Source organism: Spea bombifrons, chromosome 12 (genome assembly GCF_027358695.1).
Source record: "Spea bombifrons isolate aSpeBom1 chromosome 12, aSpeBom1.2.pri, whole genome shotgun sequence".
Classification (NCBI taxonomy): Eukaryota; Metazoa; Chordata; class Amphibia; order Anura; family Pelobatidae; genus Spea; species Spea bombifrons.
This window is the reverse complement of record NC_071098.1, coordinates 4,565,076-4,591,828: the sequence shown is the minus strand read 5'-3', so window position 1 is coordinate 4,591,828 and position 26,753 is coordinate 4,565,076. Positions and strand designations below refer to the sequence as shown.

Genomic DNA, 26,753 nt, shown 5'->3' with positions numbered 1-26,753 from the left:
CCCAAATTGCGGATACTTCTGCGTTCAATCAATGAGCTGATATCGAATGGCTACTCCGTTAGTTTACGCTCCGGTAAGCACAGCGTCTTTAAAAACATATTATTATTGTCAGGAAGACAGATGGCGACTGAATAAAGCCGCACTAAATCTATATTATATGTCTTTCGCCAAATGCTGGCCGATTTGTTACTTGGAATATTAGAACATTTATGAAGAAGAAAATAAAGTGACCAGAACTATGGGGCAGGTTCTCTAAAAAAAAATTAATTAATTTGGACCAAAAAAAAAAAGAAAAAGTTTATTTTTTTCATCTGGGGCTGAACACCACTGCCAGACCAATAGTTGTACCCCAACGCACTTCTTCTTCTGCCGCCCCATTCCCTCTGTTGGCTTCTCATGCGCTCCAGAATTAAATTCAAACTTCTGACCATGACCTACAGAGCCAGAACTCTGCACCCCCCCCATATCTGCTCTCACACGCAGGTCCTCTCCCTACAGCTCTTCCTTCGTTCCTCCCACGACTTGCGTCTCTCTTCCACCTTTATCACTTCTTTCCATCGCGGATTCAGGATTTTACCCGCGCTCTACAGAGGTGTACAGAGGCCCTTTATCACTCCCATCACTCCTGTGTCCCAATGGCCCTTTATCACTCTCATCACTCCTGTGTTCCAATGGCTCTTTATCACTCCCATCACTCCTGTGTTCCAATGGCCCTTTATCACTCCCATCACTCCTGTGTTCCAATGGCCCTTTATCACTCCCATCACTCCTGTGTTCCAATGGCTCTTTATCACTCCCATCACTCCTGTGTTCCAATGGCCCTTTATCACTCCCATCACTCCTGTGTTCCAGTGTCCCTTTATCACTCCCATCACTCCTGTGTTCCAATGGCCCTTTGTCACTCCCATCACTCCTTTATCACTTCCATCACTCCTGTGCTCCAATGGCACTTTGTGTTCGCGGATACAAGTTTAAAAGGCTAATTGATGGTTAGAAAACCCTTTTGCAATTATGTTACAGGTAGAAATATTTGAGCGGTAGGGAAAAGTATTGTACACAACCCGAAAAGGAAGGGCTCCGGGTATTTGGAGCTTGTCATATCCAGGCGTCAGCTGCACTCATGGCATTAGGCAGCCACTGGCCTTAAAGTGCCAGAGCCCCCTAGTCATCCCCGGCCCTGGTTATAGCGCTGTGTGGATGTAAAACTATTTTAGAAAATGCAGAATTCATGGCGAGGCTGGCAGGATTCTTGAGCCGTTTAATCACAGAGTCACCGGAGAGACCCGTGTGGATATCGGATGGCACTGCTGCATTTTCAGTTTTATGCCAAAGGCAATTCTTCCTTGTGAGCGTTTGGTAGGAGTCGAGTCAGGAGACATTTCTCATTGTGGAATCCCAGACGGGCAGCACAAATCTTCAGCCCTGGTAGAATTCAGACCATTTTTAATATCTGTCACATTCCGGCGGTCAGCAGAATCTCTAACAGCAAGGAAACCTTCAGCCACATTCCGCTGAATTTACAGTTTGGTCAATGAAAAATGATGTCTGCGGAAACATAGACTGTATACATTATACATATAACACATATAACACATATAACACTTATAACACTATCACACTATCTTTATCTTTGTGCATTGTCAGTGTAAATACACAGTACGCGCTGCAAAACGCTTTTAAAATTGATCCATAAGAAATAAGAGTAACAGGTTAACATTTTAAATCGTCTAGGAGGCTTTAAGATAGATGTGTAACGTATTTCATTACAGAGATTAAAACATGATATTATCGATAAAACCATAATAGGATCCAGCCCTAATCTAGCCTCAGTGGTGTATTTTCTGCTGTCCTGAGCTTAACAATGCCATCTTTTGTCCCCAAACAGCTTAACGTTGCCATGTTTGTCCTTAAAAACCATAACAGTGCCATATATGTGCCCAAACAGCTTCCCAGTGCCATCTTTATGTCCAAGCAGCTTGTCTCTCCCATGCTCATCCCCAAACAGCTTAACAATGCCTTACCCATGCTCACATGTACATGCAGTCATACATACATACATACATACATACATACTCCCTGCCTTCCCTCACTTACCCCCTTATCTTAACTGCAGCTTTCACTCCGGCTGTGAGCAGCCTTGCATTTAACCGTTTAACTTGGGAGGTCAATTGCAAAATAGCGTGATCTACCCACAGGAAAAGAGGGCTAGAGGTTACTGATGCTGTGTTGTATAAAGGTGAAAAATAATAACATCAACTATAGGATGGTTCCCCTTTAAAGTTCCACCTATTGTGTTGAATATAACTCTTTTATATACTATCTAAATGCAGAACTAACTAATTACTTGTCTTATACATAAGTTTTGTTAGGGAGACTTAACTGTCATGTGACACAGAGGAATGGCACTGATAGGTTGCTGCCTTAGAACCAGGGGGGGAAAAAGTGGTCTTTTTTACATAATGAGACATTTAGAGGAAAGAATGAAATAACAAAAATGGTTAGTCTAATTAACACAAATGACACTAGAATTAATGTTAAAGTGGAACAACACCTTTAATAACCATGTCATATCTATGTGTACAGCAGATGGCGCCGCTGAGAATAAGACTGATTAAAGGAAACCTACTCTAAAATTACATTTATTTATATAGCGCCAGCAGATTCTGTAGCGCTGTTACAATGAGTGGGATAATTTAACCAATAACAAACTAATACAAAAAGAGGAGAGGGCCCTGATCCCGGGAGCTTACAATCAAGTCTATTTAGACATAGCTTGACATTTATTTGAATTTTTCTCGGTAATAAAACGCAAATTTCACACTCCAATAAGATTTGCCTTTCCCGCAATCGAGATAAAAACCAAGATTTTCAGGCCAGGAGGCGATATTCGGTGATGTATTTATACGCTATGATTAGATACGCATTCATCTCATTTCCTGCAAGTGAAATAGTTTTGAAGTTTTGAAGACCTTCGTCCCCCTTAAATAATCTCACATTCCTTATCGGAATTGTTACCAATTTCTTGATATAATTTTTCTAGTAAGGCGATTGGAACTTTACGCTACATTGTAAAGAAAGCGTTAAGCCGAAGCACTGGACGGAAGTGAAGATTATTCTTGTATTATAAATATGTATGTTTAATGTAAACAGTTCAAAATTAGCCATTTTTCAGAAACCGCGTTTCATTTTGCCCCGCGCTTTGCAATTGTTTATTTTGCTGCAACGCCATTTATCAGCTTTTATATTCCATAAACAAAAAAAAACGTTAGCTGTCACAAGAATTATGTTCGAAACACATCATTCGTATATTTCTTGGGGGTTCCTGTGGATTAATTATCAAAATTGGATAAACTGCGGTCGGATCGCGTTGCGGTTACCGTTCTATAACAGGAAGGACAAATGTTCTTTAATATTAAATTAATAAAACTAATTAATATCCAACTATAGTATTTTAAGTAACGAGGCAACCAATAGAATAGCAAATAGGAGCGGTAATAAACCCAAAAAGCTATTATAGTAACATTGTTATGAAAAACCTACCCCCCCACCTTCCCTTTTTATTATTCCTCCTCTCTTAGGTTCTTCTCCATCAGCGTTTTCCCCATGAGAGTCGTAACTCAGGGTTAACAAGAGAGCTAAACGCACCTGTCGCTGGGCTAAGCCGATAAAGTCGTGAGATTGCAACAAAAATAACCCAAAAACACATATTTCGGAGGAGTAGAAATATCTACCGTTTAAGTCGATATATTATGGAGGCCAGAAGGTCAGAACCTTGAAGGAGGCGACTGGAACGTTGACCAGCAGCGGTTTGGAATAAACACCATTGAGCCAGTCAGTAATGGGAGTTGCAGTCCTAAAGCAGATGGTGGGACTGCCAATTGTCCACTTTTGACCTAATGCATCAGTGGAAGGTCAAGAAGGTCAAGCAGAATGAGTTATAGGAGTTGACAAGTCAAAGGGGGTCTTTGGGTTTCCAAGGGCAGCCAAATGCAGCAGAAAGCGAGAGACCCTCTTTAATATTAGGAGGGTCAAACGCTGACCACGAGAGCTTTCATTCTGAGGAAGCTTCAAGAATTCAATCAACAGTTAACTTAAGGACGTCCAAATTCATATGGGGTGTCCTGAAAACCCACCGCGTTCCGTGCCACCCCCTGAGGAATGGAATTTAACGCACCTGTTGACATCGAGAGAAAATATGACATCTCAAATTCCTGGAAGCTTTAGTAGTAGTTGACACAAGCTCTGCTGCCCTTCTTTCCTGCAAAGCTTGTAGTGTCTTGTAGGTTCTTAAACATGCTGTTCCATCCACCGTCCTAAATAATGTGAATACCAATAATCATTCCTTACCCCAGCTAGATTGCGCCATATTTATATTCTGTGGGAACTATTTAACTCGATTCTGTAGTCATGTGACTCAAAGAAGAACACTGATAGGTTTAAAAGGTTTGTAGATTATTACACAAATATAAAATGTTACTTATATGCTTATTAACCTCTTGAGGAGTGGATTAAAAAAATTCAATTTTGAGTGGCCTTGAAGAACAGTTGGTTATCAAAGGATTAGAGGAACAGCCTACCAGCAGAAGTGGTAGAGGGTAATACAGTGAGGGGATTAAACATGCATGGGATAGACATACGGCTCCTGGATCGAAGACGAGACCAACGACTGATTAAGGTTTGAGTCTTTACAGCAGGATAAATGGGCGACTAGACGGGGGCCGAATTCCAGAGTTTGAAGAGTTTATAATGTCTTTAATAGGCGCAGAGCAGGTAATAATTATGACATCATAGCGATCTTCTAGTCTACCCATCCTCCTGCATTTCCTAAAGTGATGAACTATGTGACACACGGACCACGCAGCTCCCTGGATGTCTACGTAACTCATGTGGCAGGTGGAAGCAGATCATTAAAATTTAACGCGCATCATAAGCGGCCGAATGCCAGACTAGATGTGCAACAAACTCCTGTTATGATCGCAACGGCAAACACGAGGAGGCAGAATTCCATATTACGGCTGTAAATACACAAGAAGAAATAATAAAAAATCTTCACGTGCCGGATAGGATGCATCTTCACAGCCCGGAAAACCCAAGGGTCGTTCGCACCAACGGGACGGCGACGCGGGTCAGATGTGTTCTTTCAAGGAACTTGGCCAAGATATTGTCTGTGTGTAGGAAGTGTGGAAGGAATCCACGGACTTCCTCTCACCACTGATAGGAACTAAAATAAGACTAGGATGGGGCTGAAGCGCGCGTTCTTTCTTTATGATCCAAAACAATTCATCTCGTAGGGAGGGAGTAACTGGGAAGATCGGGACTTAGACTTTGATGCTGCCTTTGAAGCAGGAAAACTTGGTCTGGTTTCTTAGGGAAGCAACGCTTCATTCCAGTAAAGAACAGTTTGTGTGATGTCCGGATAACACTTATGTCCATCGTTTCGGCTTTCGAGTGCCGTCTACTTTTTGAGTTCCAAGTTTTAAAGGCTGGCCGTCTGCGTGTGATAGATGAGCGGCCCCTTTAAATTTCCATGTGGTTGCCTCTCTTGGTCGCTTTGGAGGCCGATTAAGAAAGGGACTCGTTTATACCTGGCACAGTTCCTTTAATGAGTGTTAGGGCTTGGCGATGGAGAATCCTGGAACAGGACTCCATGGCTTTGAAGCGCGTGAATCGACCCCGCGCTCCGGGAGGAGACAGCCGGTGCCGAGTCTTAGTCTCTCTCTCTCTCTGCAATGTCACTTGCACGTAGCATGGTGATTTGATAGCGGTGAAAGAAGAGTATGCCTGAATGGCAGAAAATAGTGATGACAAGTCTAATGCTGTTTGAATGAGACCAGGAGAGGAAGAAAACATCTCTTTATATGTAAGGGAAGGCAGTTTTAGCGTGGTGGATATGTGGAACTGTCTTTCAGCAGAAGTGGTAGAGGTTAATCCAGCAAGTGACTTTTTAAACATGCATAAGGCTATCCTGATTATAAGAAAAGACGAAGGACTTAATAAAAATTGGCAGTTTGGGTCTTATCCGCCATCAAACTTTATGTTTCTATCAAAGACCGGGTTTGGAGTGAGAAGGGGGTTCTGGCACTTTAAGGCCACCAACCCCCAAATCACAGGCGTGCAGCCACCTGCTATGTACACGTTACAACGCAATTTATATGACCCACAAGCACCGATCGCATGAATACAACAGGCAGCCCCATGCTAAAGAATTGGATCAACCACATCTGCTGATGGAGGCGAGTTGAAGGTCCCATTCCGAGGCCCACACCGGCCATCAGGGAAATGCTGGTGCGCTGAAGGCCAACAACAGGCATACTTACCCCAAATGCTGCCCCATCGGCAGAAGGGGTCACGCCGACGGCTGGATACGTGTAACGTGCAGCTGCACCTCTCCACATATGACATTTAGCAGCAGTTGGCCTTAAAGTGCCAGCTCCTCGCATCCTGTTTCTATCTCACCTTGATGACCGTATTACCCCTGCAAACCTAGGGTCGCCCCATAATTCATGGTGAAGTCTATGAGCTGAACCGTTTAGCGAATAATCCCCAATATTTTCAGCCAACACCTATCGAAACCAGCGGCGACCGTTTTATAACAACGTGCTAAAACTTTTCCACCTTTGCATAAAGGAACCGGCGCTTGGGAACGTCACAAAGGCTTCAAGTTGCGTATCTTTTTATTATTTGAAGCTCTTGTAGCGAGATCCGTGGAATAAACAGCCATTTATATTCATGAAGGATATAAATATATTATATGCAGATGCCAGGCAATTATCTGCATTCCCTCTGGTGAGCAGAATCCCCCCAGGTCTTTGTGGTTCCTCCTCACCTCCTCCCCCCCCTCCCGAGCCTGGGAAATGGTTTGTCTTGGGGACTCAGCATAGAATAAATAATGAACAGCGAGAAATGAAGCCAAGAACCGGGCTCAGGAGTTTGGGGCTGAGATTTAAAGGGGAAGGGGGCCACCAGAGCAAGGGGGGGGGCAGCTGCCAATCAATCCGCTCCATTAACCAATGAATAATGTTACATAGTATCCTGTAGAGCCTGCATTGTGTGCTTAGAGCTCCTTTGTTACATTGTAGCGCTTTAGTAACCCTTTCCGCTGCTGCTGGGCGGATGGAATGTAGCCGGTGCTCAGGCAGGGCTCCCCTACGCTTTAGCGGCTGAGTGGTAGGTTCCATTTAAAGGGTGCGTGTCATGTGCGCCGTGTGCTGTGTCCTTTGGAGAGGGAGGCTGTTTGCTGTGCGTCTCCTGCAGCGCTCCTCATTCCTTCAGTGGAGCCTCAGCCTGTAGGCTCCGGGCTGCTCTCATCACCATGCTGATCTCTCCCCCTAGGCCAAGATCCTGCGAATGATGGAGGACAACAAGCAGCTGGCCCTGAGGATAGATGGGGCCATCCAGTCTGCCAGCCAGGAGGTGACCAACCTGAGATCAGAGCTAACAGCCACCAACAGGAGACTGGCAGAGATGAACAGCACGGACCCAAGTGTCATGGAGAACAACCAGCATAACACCCAAGGTAGGGCACTTGGGCACTAGGCAGCTTGGTGGGGGGTGGAGGGGCTGCAGACTGGTGTAGCATGCATATTAATCACCTGGCTTCCCATCCTGGATCTATCCCCCCCCCCATTTATCCTGCATTTCTGATTTACAATCAGATTTCATGTGCAAACTTTTAAAGGGCTCCTAGGTGTTCGTTTTATTCTTTATGACCCTGGATGTGCATTAACCTGTGTGGGACCACATGGCTGAGAAGCACATTCTTAGTCATGGCTTAACCCCCTGTGTACCTGCAGGAGGTGGTGGCTGCAGGGATTTGCAGAGTCACCAATTAAGAGGTTTGGCATTAAGGGTGTGTTTGATATCTGAAACCCTATAAAATAAGGCAGCGGATTCAGCTAGCTAAATATCTACATGACATGCACAGTGTTTTCTGCACACCAGGACCTGTCCTCCCTCCCCCCCTCTCTTCTTAGAAGGTTGAAGGGTATTATTTGACATCAGTAAGTCCAGTCTGACCAGTAAATTCCACACAAAAAAAAAACCCCACTGGATGCCCCACAGTGACACCCACTAGTGTTTTTTAGCAAAGGTTTCCTACAACGGTCTCGAGTGTGGAAAATGTGGCGGTTTGATCTGCCGGTTCTATGTTCACTTCCAGCGTTATTGTGTAATGTGAGAGTCAACAGAAAGAACTTGGGAGATCAAGTGAAGCGTAAAAGTTGAATACAATGGATGGGTTTAACCCTTTGAGCGTCGGGATTTGTAAAGAATCTCAAAGCCCGGCATCCCGCGTCTCCTTGAGCTCTCGTCGGCTTCGTTTCCTAACCGCCAACTTCTCTTAAGGTTCCATCTATACTGAATATTGAGTATATTTATCTCCTGTAATCCGGTGCAGCATCTGATGTCCAGCGAGGAGCCCTGTGCATCCTCCAGACGGTTAAAATAATAATATTCTCTCTTCTCTGCCCCCCCACCAGTGGAGAGCCCTGTAGATTAAGGGTTAATCTTCAATTAACGACAATGCTTCAATCAAAAGACCTCACGCTTCAAACTACATTACTTTCCAGAAATTGCTGCTGAGATTTGATAGCAACACGTCTCCGTTGTAATTCTAATTAATATTTTTTATAGTTCCGCTGATAAGGCTGCATTGAGATTCTTTGCCGTCGCCCGTTTGTCGGATAACATTTTGCTTCAGATGTTCTTGAAAACCCTTTTCGTTGGGTAATGTGTATTTTTTTATTATTTATTTTTTAACTAAGGATTTGCCGTTATCTCCTTTTTTAAATATTTAAGAGCACCCCTTCCCTGCACCGCATGTTCTCCTACACCCTGCAGTGTATGAATTTTACAATGTAAGCATACAATATATATATATATATATTATTATTCTTTGTGCCGCTCCTGCAGTGATCTGGTTGATAAGACGTATATTTATATAAATGAGTGTTGAAAATGGCTTATTATTATTAAAATATTCTCCCACAGAGGGGTTAATCCTTCTGCACAAGTGGACTGGATTTTGAGTATCTTTCCCCGTATGGTTGCAGAGACAATGCGGGTTATATATAAACCTAAAAAAGTAAAGTGCTTGTTAGGCACGTTGCCTTAATCGCCATGGCGACTGCACCACTCTTTCCACTTTGCACCTAAATTGCTGTATTAACAACCCATAATCTATTCAGTATGAGGGTGGCAGGTGCACAGCCAGTGGGAGAGCCTTTTATGTCCAAAATTTGATGATATTTGGTATACTTATATATTTTAACCAATCAGGCGACAACCCCTCTCCTAAAATACTTAAAATACTTTGCATATGGCCGGCTAGAACTCGATGCGTTGCGTATCACAAACTTCTAAGTGATATATCTCTTATTGAATAACTAACGCATCACGTTGTCTCACTCCTCTGGCAGTCGTTGGGTTAAGTTCCGCTGTTATGTTTACGAATAACGATGTCATAGCTATGACCACAGAGCTGCTGTTCATAAATAGCCCGGCGTCTCCTTCAATATGCTGGATGATGGGAGATGCCCCTGTTAAGTGCTGGTTACTTCATAGGCTATCACGGAGTTAATAGGGGTCACGTCAACCACTGAAGACATCCTGCAACAGCACAAAGATTAACCATTTCCTTACTCGCATCCATTTACTGTAAGGACGTTCAACTGGGTTCCCAACTCCTATAAATCTTTACAAATGGTCCAGAAGGCAAAGCCAGCCGCCCTGAGTTTCATAATAGTCATAAATTGGTAAATTATTGAGAAATAAAATGTAATTACAATGTTGCAAGTTCTGTTCTAGCTGAAGAAATAGGAGGCCCGGTCCTCTGTCTCTGTTCTTAACCTGGGTTTAGCTGTTAGCTGTCCTATCGGAGCAATTTTTACCATGACTTTTTATGGCTGGCTGATCCTTATAGGTGTCGTGGCATGATCCCATTTGCCAGTGCATTTTGTTGGCTGAGCGTTATAGGTGTGGATGTGTCTTTGGACAGTTGAGGTGTCCAGCTGTGCTGTTACCTTACACTTCATGGAGTTTGATGGAGACGCTACTGAATGAGTATACATCACGCTCGTTGATAAAGGACAGTTACTCCAACTTCTGAATCCTGGGCCCAATATCTCTTCCTCTTACCGTTGTCTTGTGCTTCTTGAAGCTGTAACTCCTTTTTATTACATCCCCGTTATTTTTATTACATCATTAAGAGGCAGAGGTTTCAAATATTTTCTTTATTGGTTCACGGAGATGCTTCGTTAAGTTTTTAATATTTTTATTTAGCCCGGTATAATTCTTAGTCCTAGACTATTTCCCTCTGTAATGGACATAACGCCTTTGGCCAAACCTTTGCCCGTTGGGGAGAATGGTCGCAGGGCCCAACGCGATGCCCCCAAATATCTGGGGATTCCCATCTGCTATGTGGGATGGGAAAAGAGAGCTTCTTGTACCATTTAAATGCCAATTGTCCCAAGGTCTCGTTCCCACCCCACTATTAAGGTTAAGATAACAATTCTTAGACCTTCCTTGATAAATCTCTCTACGATCTCCCTTCACCTTGTTTCAGGAGTGCGTTAGTCTGCAGGCAAGTACTGTGTGTGCCACAGGTTCAGTTTAGTAATGGTTAAACTTTTTTGAAGAACAAGATGCAACTGTTGGATAAAACGTTCCAGGAGATACGATGGGGACAACACTTTTGACTTTAGCCCAATCTACTTGACAAACACCCTGTCTCCTCATGATACTATGCATGATAGTCAATGGAATCACCCAGCCGGACTCTCTAAATAATGAAAGTCTATAGAGGAACGGACTTCGTTAGCATTGCCGTAAAGCATCCGCTCAGTGTGGTGTTGGAGCCGGGAAAGCCACCAAAAATCTTGCTTGACTGACAACAATCAATGGCGCCTCCAGGTCTGCAGATAGAGAGTTTATTAGGAAAAAATAAGATGAAAGCCAGGTTTTTGTCAGTACTGTATACAACCCTGGGGGGAGGGGGGTGTTACTGTGTACAATGCTAGGGGGTTATTACTGCATACAGCCCTTGGGGGTTGTTACTGTCTACAGCGCAGGAGTTATGCTCAATGAGGGCAATATGTGTGTGTGTGTGTGTGTATATATATATATATTATTTTTTATCCCCCCCCATAAGGCTTTCCCTACGTTCAAGTGAAGTGACCAACCTGGGTAAGATACCTGTATCGGATGAATGATGCCATTAAGAGGACGCTAACGATGGTTTTAAGGAGCAGCCCATGAGAAGGAGAGCTTCAGGTCTGGAGAATAAATCTAGAAATTCACTTGAAACGAGAATAAACTCCATTTAAAGTTAATTTAACGCTGATTTTTAAATATCTGGGAGGAAATAAGTCATCTGCGCCGTTAAGCGTTCAGAAGATAATTTCGGTGCGCCCATGCCAATAATTCCCTGCTCCTCTGCCATTACTATAAATTGTCAGGAGCCGTAATCGTTCATCGACAAGTCAGTGGTTGCAAAATCATTGAAATATAATTTCGGATCCTCCGCGGCTTTGTACGGGGCCGGGAGTCCAAACGCCTGCCTGGCAGCTCGAGAATGAACGTTTTTTTCCCCGTTGAAAAGAATTAATGATTTCTATGACTCACAGAACATGTTCCTGTTTTGCGATAAACATGGAAACAAAGCAAAATGATTGCATTTTTATTCATTCTGGTTTTCGGCCGGGGGGGTGGACGGCTTCTCCTCGGGCGGCGAGGATCTGCTTCTGTGCCGCGGGGATAACTTTTATTTTTTTTTTCTTTTTCAGTAATTCTATGAATGTATTTTTTTTGGGAGAAACATCAATGCAATGCGTGTTAAGGACTCTAGGACTTTGATACTTTGTTCTTTTACATAAAAATGAATTCAGCCAGAGACGGCGTCCATATTTCCCAACTTCTACCGCCGGCGAATGGGGGGGGGTTGGGATGTAGAATGTCACTCAAGCTGCCAGCGCCACAATCTGCACACGTGCCGCATGCATTCATTTAAGATGTATGTTCACACGGAAATGTGTCAGGGTCCACGTATGACATTGAGACGTCTCCTGTTAGAAGGTGTTGACATGCGTGAATGTTGTGACCCGTGTCAAAGCGTTTCTTGGTTATTAACTTGCATGTTGTGGTGTGTTGTCAACGCGTGCCATCGCCAAGGGGACAGCTATTTTGTCCACTCACACAGCCACGTGGCTTTCTCTAGTGTTTAATCTCTAAAGTGTGAGTTTATAGGAGAACTGCAACTCCTAGATCCGACCCCAATAGGCATCACCTACACGATGTCCTCGGTGGGCCCTGATAATGGCTAGTGCCATATTCTGGCCTAGGGTCGGGGTGGCCGTTCCGGTTTGGGGTGGCCAATGGCCTCCTTGAGTGATCCGGCCACCTGTAGCTCCAGTTTCGTGAATAAATTCCTCTGTCTCCCTCTCTTACTTCTATCGCTCGGTTTCTTGTATGATATTCTAGAATCCCAATGTGTTTGGAGAGTCGCCTACTTAAAGCCATATCCAGAGGCATATCTCCATACAACGGCCCTTCCGGCATATTTACCCCCCCCCCCCCCCCCATGGTTATGAAATAAAACACTTTCAGAACTGTTACCAGCCAACCTAGTGCCGGTATATAAAATATGTAGTGTTTATGTGCTGCAGTAGACCGTGACGGGGAGGAATCAGGCATGTTTCATGACCCTCGTGCAGGCTTTGTATGTCCCGCCGTGGCTCTTAAAGGGCAAGGAGCACATTTTAAATCCCATATATAATCTCTTGGGCTCATTCACAGTTTAAATTTTTATAGAGCCGGCTTCTAAGTTTTAGAAAGCAATTTAGGCATCATACCGGTGACCTCATAGCGAAAAGCTGTCTGTGACCTTATGGTCAGAGGAGATCCACCAATATTCCAAGAACATTCCATTCGATTATTGCTTTGATTCCGTATAATCTTTTTGATATTAGTTAAATATGTGACGGGAGCGGGTTCTGAACATGTATGTCTACGAGAAGAAGTAGTTTTGCATCATGGAGATGACGGGAAGACCAGTTGTCCTTCTTGACTATGGTTCTGGTGACATTGATGACATGGAATGCAATGATTTACTCCGCATTAACGTGGAGTCCGTTTCCAAGCATGTCTAACGCCAGGTGTTACAGTCCATAAAGCAGCAACACCCAGACAGCAAACACACCGAAAATGTGCAACGCAATCTCCCTTCTGATTAATGACGGCTCCTTCCACCGACAGAGGCGGAAAAACAGATTTTGTATATATTACGTCCCCGAAGGCAGAGTTTCGCAATCCAAATTGCAGTGTGAGTTGCTAGTAATGCCGGTTTTCCTTGGTTGTGTTGCGAATGTTTATGGAGATGATCTCATCGGGTGCTAAGGTATCGCGTAAGTGGCATTCTTTAATGCAGGGGTACTGACCTGCTTTGGATGGAACGCCCAAAAATCAACCCATCCGGGCGTCCTGCAGACACTCCTTGAAAGCTCGCCTCTTATTGCTTCCAAGCCTTCTGCGCGTAACATCGTTCCTCTCGTCTTCTGCCGCTCTAATTCTAGATTGTAAGCTCTTTGAGTGATGAGAGGAGCGATGTGGGTCAATCCCCTAACCAGCCCTGCTGATGCTTGGAACAGCATTGGGATGCTGGGGTGAAAACGCATTAAAGTTCAAGAGATAAATAATGTATGTATCCATACGTTGGAAAACCTTTAGCCGCCAAAAAACCCTGGAATCCATTTTTAGCCAATTTGGCTCAGTAGCCATCATTCCTTCCGTTGCCGTGGCGAATAAAAAGGCAGTAAATGAAGAAACGTTCTATATATGCCACATTTTATATGGATTTTTTTTTTAAGGAGGTCTTCAAAGCAATAAAGCCACCAAGCCTCGATCTCCTTGTATGTGGGCTGCCATCTTTGGTTGCGCTGTGATATATGACGGATGTATTATTTTCTCTCTCCCTCTCTCTCTCTCTGTATGTTCCAAGGAGAGCAATGAAATAATTCAATAATATATATGTTTTAGCCCAGACACAATGCGTCTTGCGGTGCGGTCTCTCGGTGAGATTTATGGAGGCTTTCCGAGAACGTTCTCGCAGGAGGCGTTGTGTGGAGGTCGGTTGTTTAGAAAGGTCACAGATGGACGCCGTATATCCCGCTAACGGACTGTAACCGGTTTGACCCGTCCAGCCGCAAGGTGTTAAAGCCCAGATCCGCCAGGCTTCGGCTTAACGACCGCCTTCAGGAGTTTCTTAAATCTTGTGCCGTCTCGGCTTTTTTTTTTATTGAAATTCCATTCCAGGTGAACTAAAAGAGCAGACCCGGCGATTATCCATCGGAGCCGGGACTTTAAGGATTCTGAGTCCGTTTCGTGGAATTATAGCCGCGTTGGCCACAAATGCGTAGAACGTATATGGAGATTGCTCCGGCGTTTCTGTCGGCGTAGAAGTGATGCGTTGCGCTTGCTTGGTAGTCATCGGCCGGTAATCGGGGCTTTAAACTTCCGCCGATAAATTGCGGCGGCTGAACTTTAACGAGGTTCCTGAGTCTGTTGCTCGCTTCTCTGTATCGGCCGATGTGGGGCCGCTCTTAAGACCCATTGCAGCTCAATCTAAATTCCTCCTCTGTTTATTACCAGGCATGTGCAGTGCGTTACAATATCATTGGCTTATTTATTTATTTTTTTGGGCCAAATCGGCACCTTTTGTTGCATTTTTTTGATTAATGCGCCATAAGACCTACAGGTACAGAAGGAGAAGAGGCTCCCGTCGGTTATGATACCGCATGGAGAGAAGATCAGCTATAATCTTCTAGAGCAGGGGTGTCCAACCTGCGGCCCTCCAGCTGCTGCAGGACTACATCTCCCATAATGCTCTTTCAGCTAAGGACCTGACAGAAGAGTATGGGAGATGTAGTCCTGCAGCAGCTGGAGGGCCGCTGGTTGGACACCCCTGTTCTAGACTGTAAGCTCCTTTGAGCAGGGCCCTCCATACCGTTTTATTTTTAATTTTTTTCCTGGAAGTCTAATTTATGTGCAATGTACTCCTGCCTACACGTTGTACAGCGCTGCGGCATATGGCGGCGCTACGTAAAATAATTGTTGGGATCCTGATGAGCAACTTAAGGATACCCATAATGCACCACGTTGTCCCATAGCACTGGGGGCGCCTTCCTTTTTTACTTATTGTCGGGGTTTTATGCCACGCAGCAGGTGGGCTTTAAGGTGGGAAAAAAATCTATTTCTAAGTTGAGGATTTCTTTATTTATTGTTATTATCCCCCGAAAGACATCGAGGTGAAATCCATCCTTTCAGAATGTTGTTGTTGTTGTTGTGGTCTTACAATCATTAACGATGTTTGCTTAAAAAATAAATCATCTGAGCGAATGTTTAGAATGTTTATGTTGGCAACAAAATATCTCCTTGTTCTGTTCTTTGATTGCAAAGCATTCCAGGAATGGCTTTAACCCTTCGCTGGACACCAGCGTGTAACGCAATATGTGTAACGCAGGGTGGTTCCTAACTATATATTTTTTACTTTTTTTGGTGATCTGGTGGCTTTTAATAGCTGGTCCCGTGCTATAAATAGAGAATGCTATGTGAGAAATAAATAGAAACAGAATTTGCCAGCAGGTCGGCCCCCATCCGGCCCCCGTCTAGTCGCCCGTTTCTCCCGCTGTAAAGACTCAAACCTTAATCAGTCGTTGGTCTCGTCTTAGATTCAGGAGCCATGTCTATCCCCTGCATGTTTAAAACCCTCACTGTATTACCCTCTACCACCTCTGCTGGGAGGCTGCTCCACTTATCTACCACCCTCTCGGTAAAGTAACACTTCCTTTCATCCATTCCAGCCTCTGACTCTTCAATGAGACGTGAGGTTTGATAAAAGATGTGATGACCTCTAAACTCCAAATCGATGAAATCCTCTTGCTGAATGGATCCATAGGATTTAATATTATTGTTCTCCTTTTATGAAGCGCTGACATATTCCGCAGCGCTGTACAATCTAAATTTACATATTTATTGTTTTATGTAGCGCTGTACAATCTGAATACAGGGTGAATGAACATAAACAATATACATTTACACGTGCGGATATAACAGGAGTTGAGGACCCTGGCCGTGAGCTGGCATCTTTCATCCTGGTGGGCTCCTGAGGGCCCCGTGTGTTCACATTTCATATATAGGTATGTGTGTGAGATACAAGCGTGTGCGTAAACATATATGTCTCGCAATATAAATAACAATGTACAGTCTTATTAACAGACCGGTATATTCCCCCCCTCCCTTTTTTTTTTTTTTTTTTATAACTTTGCTTTTGCGTGCCTTCGGTTGATTGCCCACACGTAGGCACTGAAATGGTTAATACACTGACCCCGCGTGGCCCTTGTGCCTGCAATTAAAAAGGTCAAGAATCAGAGTGGCCCCGGCTCCCCGCGGACCCTGTAAGAGCCTTAAGGCTTTGCTTTGGAAGCAGGTTTGGCCGCAGCAAATCCCTCGCTGTGTTCGCTGCTGAAGGTTCGCATTCCTCCTCCCCGTGTCCCGGAGCAAATCGCTGCGCATGGACACACCTGCTTTCATTCCAGCCCCGGCAGATGCTTTTGGAGAACTGATAAAAAAAAAAAATAAAAAAAAAAAAAAAATAAATGGACTGCGAACGGTTAATGACACCGCGTGGCGTTCTGTTTGTTTAAAAACAAATAAAAATATTTAGCATTTTTGTAATCCGGTCAGTGTGGTTTTGTATCTTTTTATTAGGTTTTTTTTAATTTATTTATTTTCAGCTTAAATTAATTTTATTTAAATCCGTGTTTAGGAATTTATTTTCAGTTTTGAGTCAGTGTTTGTTAGGTCACTGAAGGTTAGATTTTTCTTTTGGAACAAGGGTTAGTGATTGTAGATAAGTAGAACAGCCACCCTGCGGAAGTGGTAAAGGCTAATAGAATGAGGTGAATTGAACCGTGCACGGGATAGGCAAACGGCTCGTGAATCTAAGACGAGACCAAGGACTTGCTGACTCGGCTTCGCCGCGTTTTGGTGAATCTCCTTTGGTATAATTCCGTCGCTCTACTGGTGTCGCTTGCCGAGATGTTCTAGAAGCGGAGGTCGGCTTCCGAGGCTGGAGGGAGGGGAGAGCCGGAGATCGGAGGGGACTTCGCTGAATCTACTCGTAGCGGAGGTGACAGGCCGAGACAGTGAGGGAATTCACCGGTGCGAGCGAGACTCCCAGCCGAGGAAAGCGCGGGGATCGGCGGTCTCTGCACGCCGGGCTCCTCTTACCGGCTGCCGGCCTCGGCTGCGCCGCTTGATGGTTCCGCTAGGCGCGGGCAGATTGTTTTTCTCGTTGGTATTCAGATGAGCGAAGCGTGTAAAGGGTTTTTATCACCGGGGGATGGCAGGTGGCCGCGCGCTCCGGGAAATAGATTGCCCTTGGAGCGCGCGGTTTTATCCTTTGGCATGCGCAGGCGGCGGCCGTACGCAGAGCGCTCTGCAGATGTCGCCATCAAGTGTGTTCAAAAACCGGAGGACTTTTCACTAAACACGAACCCTGCGATCTGTGCTCTGCTTTCACTCAATGATGGGCTTTATGGGGTATCAAAGTACGCATCGAACCCCCCCCACACACACACACACCTGCCCTAGGCATCTGCCTAGGTGACCCCGAATGATGCAGCCGTCCCTGTTAGCTGTAAAAGGCGTTTTGACCCCCAAGTCTCAGGGTTTTTGCCCAATCTCAGGGTGAAGGGGCAGATTCTCGGGGTCACCCAGTCTGCAGCTGATGTGATATGTTACGGCTGGTATCCCTGCTTGAATGCAGGTGACTCAATTTAAATTATCTCGCCATTTGGGGGAGCCACTACATAGAATCTTCAGGGGTGGGCTATTAAAGGGTTAATTTATTCCTTTAGTTCCCAAGTATGTATTCCATTGGTTGCCGTAGTGATAAGACCACTTTTCAAGCTTTGCACAAGTATCAATTTTTAGGGATAACCTCTGATATTTAAATTTAAACAAATCTTATCCATGCTAGATAATATATTATATAAAAATATACGGGTATCAAATAATTTTTTTTATCAGATTAGAGGATTTTGACAAATTTTTTTTCCCAAGAAGTTAACATTTTTGCGCAGTCCGGATTCTATAAATCATGAAGATCAGCCAATGATAAAATAACTTTCCCAAACTGCCAAAAAAACATTTTATAAAAAGATTCGTCTCGACCTCCGAGAATTTCCGGGGCAAAGATTCAGAAATGCTGTCGCAGCAAAAGGTGCTGCAGCTTCTCAGACCGCGTGCAGCGGCAGCGAGCCCTTCCCGGACCTCCCCGAAAACAGGAAGATCTATAACCTCTGCACAGCACGTAGACATAGTCACTTGGGCAACCACTAGCCGTTCCCATCTATGCAAGAGGGATTTTTACTTTACTGAGAGGGTGGTAGATAAGTGGAACAGCCTCCCAGCAGAAGTGGTAGAGGGTAATACAGCGAGGGTATTAAACATGCATGGGATAGACATACGGCTCCTGGATCTAAGACGAGACCAACGACTGATTAAGGTAGAGTGGATCTCATCTGACATCAGATTCTGTTTCGTTCATTAGATACAGATATGTATCCTTTATTCTGCAAAGGCAATTACCGTATTTACTCTATTATAAGACCCCAAAACTTCACGTCTTATTGAAATCAAAACCACTGTTTTAGCCATAAAATATTGTTTAATTATTACAACACAATGTATATTCTCAGTGTGTATGTATATATATATATATATATATATATATAATCTCTATATCTATTTATTTTACATAGCGCCATCATATTCCGCGGCGCTGTACAATGGGTGCATTGCTTTTGATTAGGTCAGTCTCTCTAATTGACTAGCATTTTAATTTTTAGCTGCATCCGCTGTTTTCTCGTAGATTTATCGTGTAGTATACATTTTTATAAAAAAATCATTTTAGAGGTTACGTTTTTGTTCTTATTTTTTTGTGTTCTGGAAAGGGAATGTGTTACGGGCGCTCTGTTATTTGTAATAAGCACTGATTTTACTGCAAACAGAGCTCCAGCCAATAAAAAAAAGATTAGAAGGGACGTTGGAATTTAATGTCTTTTGATCTCAATTGTAACCATTTCTCTGAAAGAGGCATAAAATTATATTTTTATTTTTGACGCGTTTTATTTCCCATCAAACAAAATAAAACCTGGACAGTAATTTGTTGGAGGTGCAAATCTTTCCAAATCTCTGTCCGGGCGATTCGGCGAGAACGCCTTCCCTATCGAGCCAGGAAAAAAACAGCAAAAATAATTAAAACCACATAATCGCATTTTTAATGTATGAAACCCGTTATCGGATTCCGTTAGAGGTCTCGTCCTCGTTGAACCGGTCGTGAGAGCCCTCGGCCTCTGCAGTCTTTTCATTTCCGAGGGGCACAAATTGCTGGAGGTTATAAGGATGTCAGAAATTCCTCCCCAATAGCTGTGGGTGGGGTGGCCTTTAAACCTCTGGCTGGAAGGAGTTAATTTATCATTTTTACAGTTTTTTTCGACCAGATACTCCTGGTTTAACCCAGCTCTCTGAGTAGCCACACCCACCCCCAACCCATGCTATGCTCTCTGTGGTAGCCACACCCACTCCCAACCCATCTTATGCTCTCTGGGGTAGCCACTCCCAACCCATCTTATGCTCTCTGGGGTAGCCACACCCACTCCCAACCCATGCAGTGCTCTCTGGGGTAGCCACACTCACTCCCAACCCATGCAATGTCGGGTATGATGTCATACGATGCTAGATGTATTAAAGGCACGGTGCACCTTTTGTAATGAAGGGAGGATTCTGACTGCAAAAATGGGGGCTGTGGAGTGCAGTCCTTCCACGCCCCCCCTCCATGCCGTTTCTCGATTAAATCTCCCGCCATGCCGGTGGGACCGCCCACTGCTGGCAGCAGGACCACCTACTGCAGGACCCCCCGGTAGTTCCCAGGTACGGTGTACAGGTTATAAAGACTCCGGGGCCCGCCGCTCCGGATCGCACTGCGTGGAATTTCTCATCGTGATAACTCCTCGTGCCGTGCCAGCGTGTGATTGAATTTATCGAACCCTCTTTTAAATCAGTTTTTCTAATCTCGCTGCAAACTATTAACTATCTGACTAATTAGAAAGCGCGCTGTTTTATAATTTGTTTTCCAGATATATTTTTAATGAATTTCCCGTTTGGTTTTTTGCTGCATCGCCTCGCTGGATTATCCCTCTGTGCCAAACGACAGCCTGTTGGATTTTTTTTATTGTTTTTAATGTCCTGCCCGTTCTGACATTTTCTTCACGAATTTCCCTATGCCCCCCAACACACCTTAAAAAATCTAGTTTTTAAAAACTAGAATTGATGGACTAAGACGACCCGATACATTAAGAGGGCCCGGGCCCCAAGAGCTTACAATCTAGAGCTATGTTTAGCGTTTGTTTTTGACGAGGCACCCAAAAAAAAACAACTTTGTGTCCTTTGTGGATCTTAAATCCAAATACATTGTAATCGCATTCACCTCTTCCCGGTCAGCGAGCCGCGGGTTATAATCAGGTGATCCATACGGAAACGGCTTGTGTAATGGATGAAATCGTCATGACGAAATGACCTTTTCTTTGTAAATCACAGCTTTTTGATGATTGCCTCGTTACCTGCATTAATCTATCATTTAATTTCTATAACTTTCCCATTTTTTTGTATATTTGAATCAGTCAACCCTGTAATAAATGGGGAGAATATATAGAATATAATATAATATATTTTGTTTAGGTTTAAGCTTGGGTGACGGACGAAGGATGCGACTCTAGCGGAGTGATTTTAGGTTCATAACTCCAGGGCTGGACTAGCGATGACGAGGTGGCCCTGGCTCTTTAAGGCTGGCGGCCTCCTTGTGACACGTGTGCGGCGGGCCACATGTTAAAATGCCCACACGTAACATGCGGCCAGGCATATCCAGCCGGTGGCCACACGCTACCGCACCTGATCTGCCTCCGGTAATGAATACGGGGTGCTGTCGGCCGGCAGCCCAGATGGCCAGTCCGGGCCGGCCTCGAAACGGGGAAAATGAATCTCCCGGATTGTGGAATAGAAGCTCGTCCGATGGAATTCTACTACGTATATGTGACACTATTACACGGTATTAATGTATAGAACCCTAAAGTGTAGGATTTAGAAGAAAAAATATGGCGGCTCCGGTTTAATATTTTGTTAATAGCGCGAACTCCTTTTAACCTCCTAATCGAGTACCAGACAGTCGCTGTGTTTTTTGAAGGAAGTCCGATTGTGAAATGAAAACAATAAAAGGCCGGGACGCGGCATTAAGCAGCCGTCCAAAAATATTAGCGAAGACTTCTTATCTCAAACAAACAGCCCCGCGGAGTCGTCTTTAATACTCTTCTAAAACAAACATCACAAATTCCTCCGATCTGATCGCGAGCGCTCTGCACGCCGCGCCGTCTGTGGAGATCAGATGTACTACATCAGATATATATTATATATGTACTATATCAGAAATACTATATATGTACTATATCAGATATATTATATATGTACTATATAGGTTTTCTTGTTAAACAATGGAATCCGCAGGTATCTCGTTCTTCACAAAAAAAAAAAGTTGGATGACGTGGACGGATGTTCTGCAATCTGGAATAACCCAACGTCATAGCTGTCAAGTGTCCCAAAACTCAATGGGCAACCGGCTTCCCTTGGATTGCACTTGAAATTCATCTTGAAATGTTTATATTCGGGAATAGAATAGATTTTTATTTTCATTTTTTTTTAAGTAACTGTCATTTTGCTGAATAGCACGCGGCCTCATAAACTGTAGAAAAAGGTTTCTATTTGTTTACGGGCAAAGAATCTTGGAAGCGTCCTGTGAAGCCCCTTTTAATCTTCTGAAGGTGTTACTGCGTGTGATTATGGGGCAGCCGCGTCTACTTGGTTTCCTTGAAGAACGGCTCCTGTAATCATTTCTGCCTTCCACTTATTAAATTAGATTTTTAAGACACCGTTGTTTGAGCCGCTGATGATGTTTACCTGTCCTTTCCTTAAGGGAAAATCCCCTGATTCAGAATATTTTGACATAGAATGTTATCTGTAATCTACAACCTGTGTTATTCCCAGCAAACAGACGTGAAATGTCCTTGTTTATGAAAGAAAAGCCAATGTTATCCATTAAAATAACACGAAATGGATCTGAAATCCAGCACAGACGGGGTTAATGTTGGAAATGACTATTGAAGCTGGGAACGGCTGATTTTTAATGGAATCTCTTCATAGGCATACAGAGACCCTTTATCACTCCCATCACTCCTGTGTTCCAGTGGCCCTTTATCACTCCCATCACTCCTGTGTTCCAATGGCCCTTTATCACTCCCATCACTCCTGTGTCCCAATGGCCCTTTATCACTCCCATCACTCCGGTGTTCCAATGGTCCTTTATCACTCCCATCACTCCCGTGTTCCAATGGCCCTTTATCACTCCCATCACTCCTGTGTTCCAATGGCACGTTGTGTTCGCTGATCCAAGTTTAAGTTTAAAAGGCTGATTGATGGTTAGAAACCCTTTTTGTGATTATGTTACAGCCAGAAATGTCCTCTGTTTCCATGAAAACAGCTCAGTGACCCCAAACTTTTGAACCGTAGTGTATGTCCCTCTTTCTTTATTTCCTGGGTCCTGCGGATATTACCCATCCCCTCTAGACTGTAAGCTCCTTTGGGCCGGACCCTCCTCACCTGTTGTCTCTGTAAGTCAATTTGTTATGTTATATACTACTCGTTATGTCCTGTCTACCATTGTACAGCGCTACGGAATTTGATGGCGCTATATAAAACAATAAGTAAATCCCTTCCATCCGCTCTTCCGTATTGTATGGCACTGGAGGGGTTGTATGGATGCCCAGCTCGGGTAATCTGTGCTCCGCTATTGTTGCCGTCCGTCACCATGGGTTAGCCTCGGATATTATCGATGAGCCGCTGAGACGCCGCCACTATTTTGAAGTAAAAAAGAAGAATCCGTGTGATTCTGCACCCGCAGGACCATTTAGGGATCCGTTAAAACCCACTTGGCAAAGCTACCAATTAAAGTATAAAATAAATAAATAAATACACATCTTATGGATCCCTTTTTAAAGATAACTGCTGCCAGTGACTTTATATTCGGTGCCGTGATGTGCGTGCGCCAGGAATCTTATAAAATCACGTGGCGGACATGCGCTGAAGTTATCAGACTTGGATGACCTACATTCGGTTCATATGACTCCCGATATAATGGGAAGCTGCTGACTGTGTGCCCGGCGCTGACGAGTTACAATTGTCATTTGACCTGAAGATTACGGGGAGTGAGAGCTCAGAACGGCTGACAATGCGAGGTGCGGTCATCGACGTTCTTGGAAGGGAACATTCGCAGATTTTATTACTCGATGTATTTTAAAACTAAATATCGGGAGGTTTTCTTTGGTTCTCTGTTCTATTTTTTTGCGTAATATTTTCAGGCAGCTGCAAATCATCCATTTGTATGATTCTCGCTCTGTTATCTGAGCCCCGATCTACTAAACCCCCCCCCCCGACTCCTTATCATACTGCCTGCGGGAAATAATAGAATGGCTCAGTCTTAATCACCCAGTCAAACATGCTGACTGATGAAAGCCTATGGAGGAGCGGACTTCATTAGCACACAAATACCTTTTTATCTATACAAAAAAAATGTTCTCTACATGGCTTTCAACTCTCACTATCCTCAGCGAGCTTCCTTCTTTCGGGGCGATCGTTACAGACCGGGCAGTAGACAGAAAAAGTATTTTTATAAAATGTGGCCCTTTTTGGGGATTATCAGGCGGGATATACCTGTAAGAACATTCTCCATTGCAAGGTCTGCTAATCCTAAAACAAAATTTATGGGGTTTTTTTGTTTGTTTTTTTATAGTAGTAAGAATAAATTAATAAATTCTGTGTTGCAGAATCCATGTGATTTTTTTATTTTTTTATTTTTATTTTTTTTATTTTTTTATTTTTTTTTAGCCCTGTAATGAATCTGAATCTTCCAGAAACTTAACACCAAAGCCCCCAAGTCCTATCATATATTTGCATCTAGCAGAGCATTGTGGGAGTTGTAGTTCAACAGTCATTTGATGTATCCAACTATTCCATCTCTACGCTCCCAGCTCCCTCCTCTGATTATCGGTCAGACCAGCTTTACCCGCGTCTGGGCCGAGCAGAGGATCGTTAGTAAATCGCTCGCCGTATAGTTTAGTAACTCATCATTAGATTAGATTTTAGCCATTCTGTTCGTCTCGGGCTCCGGTGAGATGGATTAGCAACGCCGCCCATCAACCTTACCCGACCGCAAAAATAATTATATGTCCTACAAAAACTGTAGGGCTTTTCAGTTAAAAATGTGTTTATTTGTTTTTTCCCTTTAAATGTAACAAAAATTTCTTTTGGCAGAAAAAAAAATCCTGAAGTCTTAATCGCCTCCTTGTTTTTCCTGGTGGGTGGAAAACCAGAAGGGCTTGTTGGTACACAAAGAAAAAAATAATTTCGTAAAATACGCAATTGTTTGGAAAAATGTGTGTGTGGGGGGGGGGTTTGTTTTGAAATATGCTATCATTTAGGGAATGTTTGCTTTATATTTATTTTAATTTTAAATTTTTTCCCCAAAACTTAAGCTTTAGAGAGTCTGAGTGTTGGAAGTATTTTGGTCTCAAAGGATGAACAACCTTCTCTTTGTGGTATCCAGACACGAGACTTTCAGCCAGAAGATGCTGGATGGCGGCCATTAAACCCACCGGGTCTGGAACGGGCTTCGCTCCGAGGGTCTCGTTGGCATTCCGTGTCTGTAGTTTTTCCAAGGAGCCTTTTTTGGCCAGAATCCTCAGATATTCTGTGGGTCGTCATCACGTGTGACTCTCTTGGGCTCTGGCCTAGCAGAAATCGGGGACTATTGTCTTCATTTCAATTCAGAGGCACAACAGGCGTTCGGTTACCAGGCAGGAATGACAGAGACTGTTTGCCGAAGAACGTGTTGATTTCCATAGAGTCCAATTACTGTGTTCCGGAACAGGCAACAGTGTTGCAGTTGCTGAGTTGCCCGGGCCAGAGACCAAGAGTTGCCCAAGTCGCTCGTTTTTATAAAGTGTTACGTTGTGGCTACACTAAGCTTCCATTTATCATCGTCTTGAGTAATGGGGGGCAAACGGTTTGGTTGCCGCACTCGCGTAATCTTACATGTCAATCACATTTACGCTGTTGATGTGTAAGGAAGTCCTGTCCTTTTAAAGGTGTTGTTCCACCTACTCTGAATTTATCACCTTTTGTAACGAAAGGCAGCATGGGAACCCACGCACGCCCTTCATGGAAATCATTTGTTTTAATCACGTTAATGTTACCTCATTCATGGAGTGTCTGAATGTGATACAGAAGCGAGCACTGATTGTTGTTACCATGGAAACTGTAAAAAAAGGATCTTAAAAGTTTGTTTTATGAGGTTAAACATTAAGCAGAAGGAATAAAATTGTGGATCTGCTATAGTTTGTTTCTCTAACATGCTGGAGAGAGGAATATACTGGATTTCTAAAACTAGAGGGTAAGAGGCTTAGCAGTAACATAAGGGTGGTGTACTTTACTTAGAGGGAAGTAGATAAGTGGAACAGCCTCCAAACAGAAGTGGTAGAGGTTAAAATAGAGATTTTAATTTCTCTCCGGGGACACTTTCCTAATTCCGGAAGGTTACCCCTCCTGTATGACTTGAAATATATTGGTTCAAAAACCAAACAAAAATCGCAGCTGGCAGGAGACCCGTCGGGTGAAGCTACGGGACCGGTAGCTGCCGGAGCGCCAGTGGGAATTAAGCAAAATTAGGTGATTACCTGTATCTTAGTGTCCAAACCTGTATGCCGGGCTCATCTTAATGCTGTTTCCAATTAAACCATTTTAAGAACTATGGGAAGACTAGCCAAATACTGCTAGATCGTTTTTAACGGATTCAGCTGGGTGCTGAGTTTTTTTTCTTTGAGTATTTTTATAATTCTTTCTATTTAATATTTTCGATCTATACCGTGATGTGGCATGTTATGAAATGTATTTTCTAATTATAACCTGCAAATAAGGTAGCGATCAAAAATTCCTAAACATTGCTTATTCTTAGGTCTGGAGTACGGCAAAATGAAGCTGAGCAGATCTGGGACTCTACAAACGCAGGAAAAGTACACTAACGGCTGTAAGTAAATCTGGAGTTATTTCTCTATAAGTTACGATATATAGATTCTGTTTTATTGCTAATGGATCCATTTTAATGGGATAAAAAAATAACTATATATGTGTGTGTGTGTATATATATATATATATATATATATATATATATATATATATATATATATATATATATATATATATAACATAACATAAAATTCTGGAATGGTTACTGTTGAAATGTTACATTTTTTTTTTTTTTTTATATATATAATTTTATCCAGACGGCACATGTATTAGTTAGTTCTATGGTGTGTTAGTTTATTTTATATGCATGTTCCAAGCACAAGGGACAATCGATGAATTATTATATTTTATTACTGTTGCTTTATGCTAGATTAATATAAACTAGATTTTATATATTATTTTTCTTCCTTCCTAAGAGCGATTTAGATCACATGATTCGTGTTTCTTAGCGATTACATAAACAACGTGTCTGAATGCCGAAATGATTTGTACAATGTGTTGTAGTTTTTCTC

General features: G+C 43.4%; 1 protein-coding gene across 3 annotated transcripts in view; it reads left to right on the top strand.

Moving 5' to 3' along the window:
* KAZN (kazrin, periplakin interacting protein) overlaps positions 1 to 26,753 on the top strand; it is a 125,586-nt gene that overhangs the window by 68,833 nt on the left and 30,000 nt on the right. For 2 of the 3 annotated variants that reach the window (XM_053451487.1, XM_053451486.1), the window contains exons 3-4: positions 7,333 to 7,516; positions 26,171 to 26,242. In XM_053451487.1, coding sequence (XP_053307462.1) covers positions 7,333 to 7,516; positions 26,171 to 26,242 — 256 coding nt within the window. Of the gene's footprint in view, positions 1 to 7,061; positions 7,168 to 7,332; positions 7,517 to 26,170; positions 26,243 to 26,753 lie in introns of those variants that run through there. The other variant, XM_053451488.1, reaches the window with a different exon arrangement.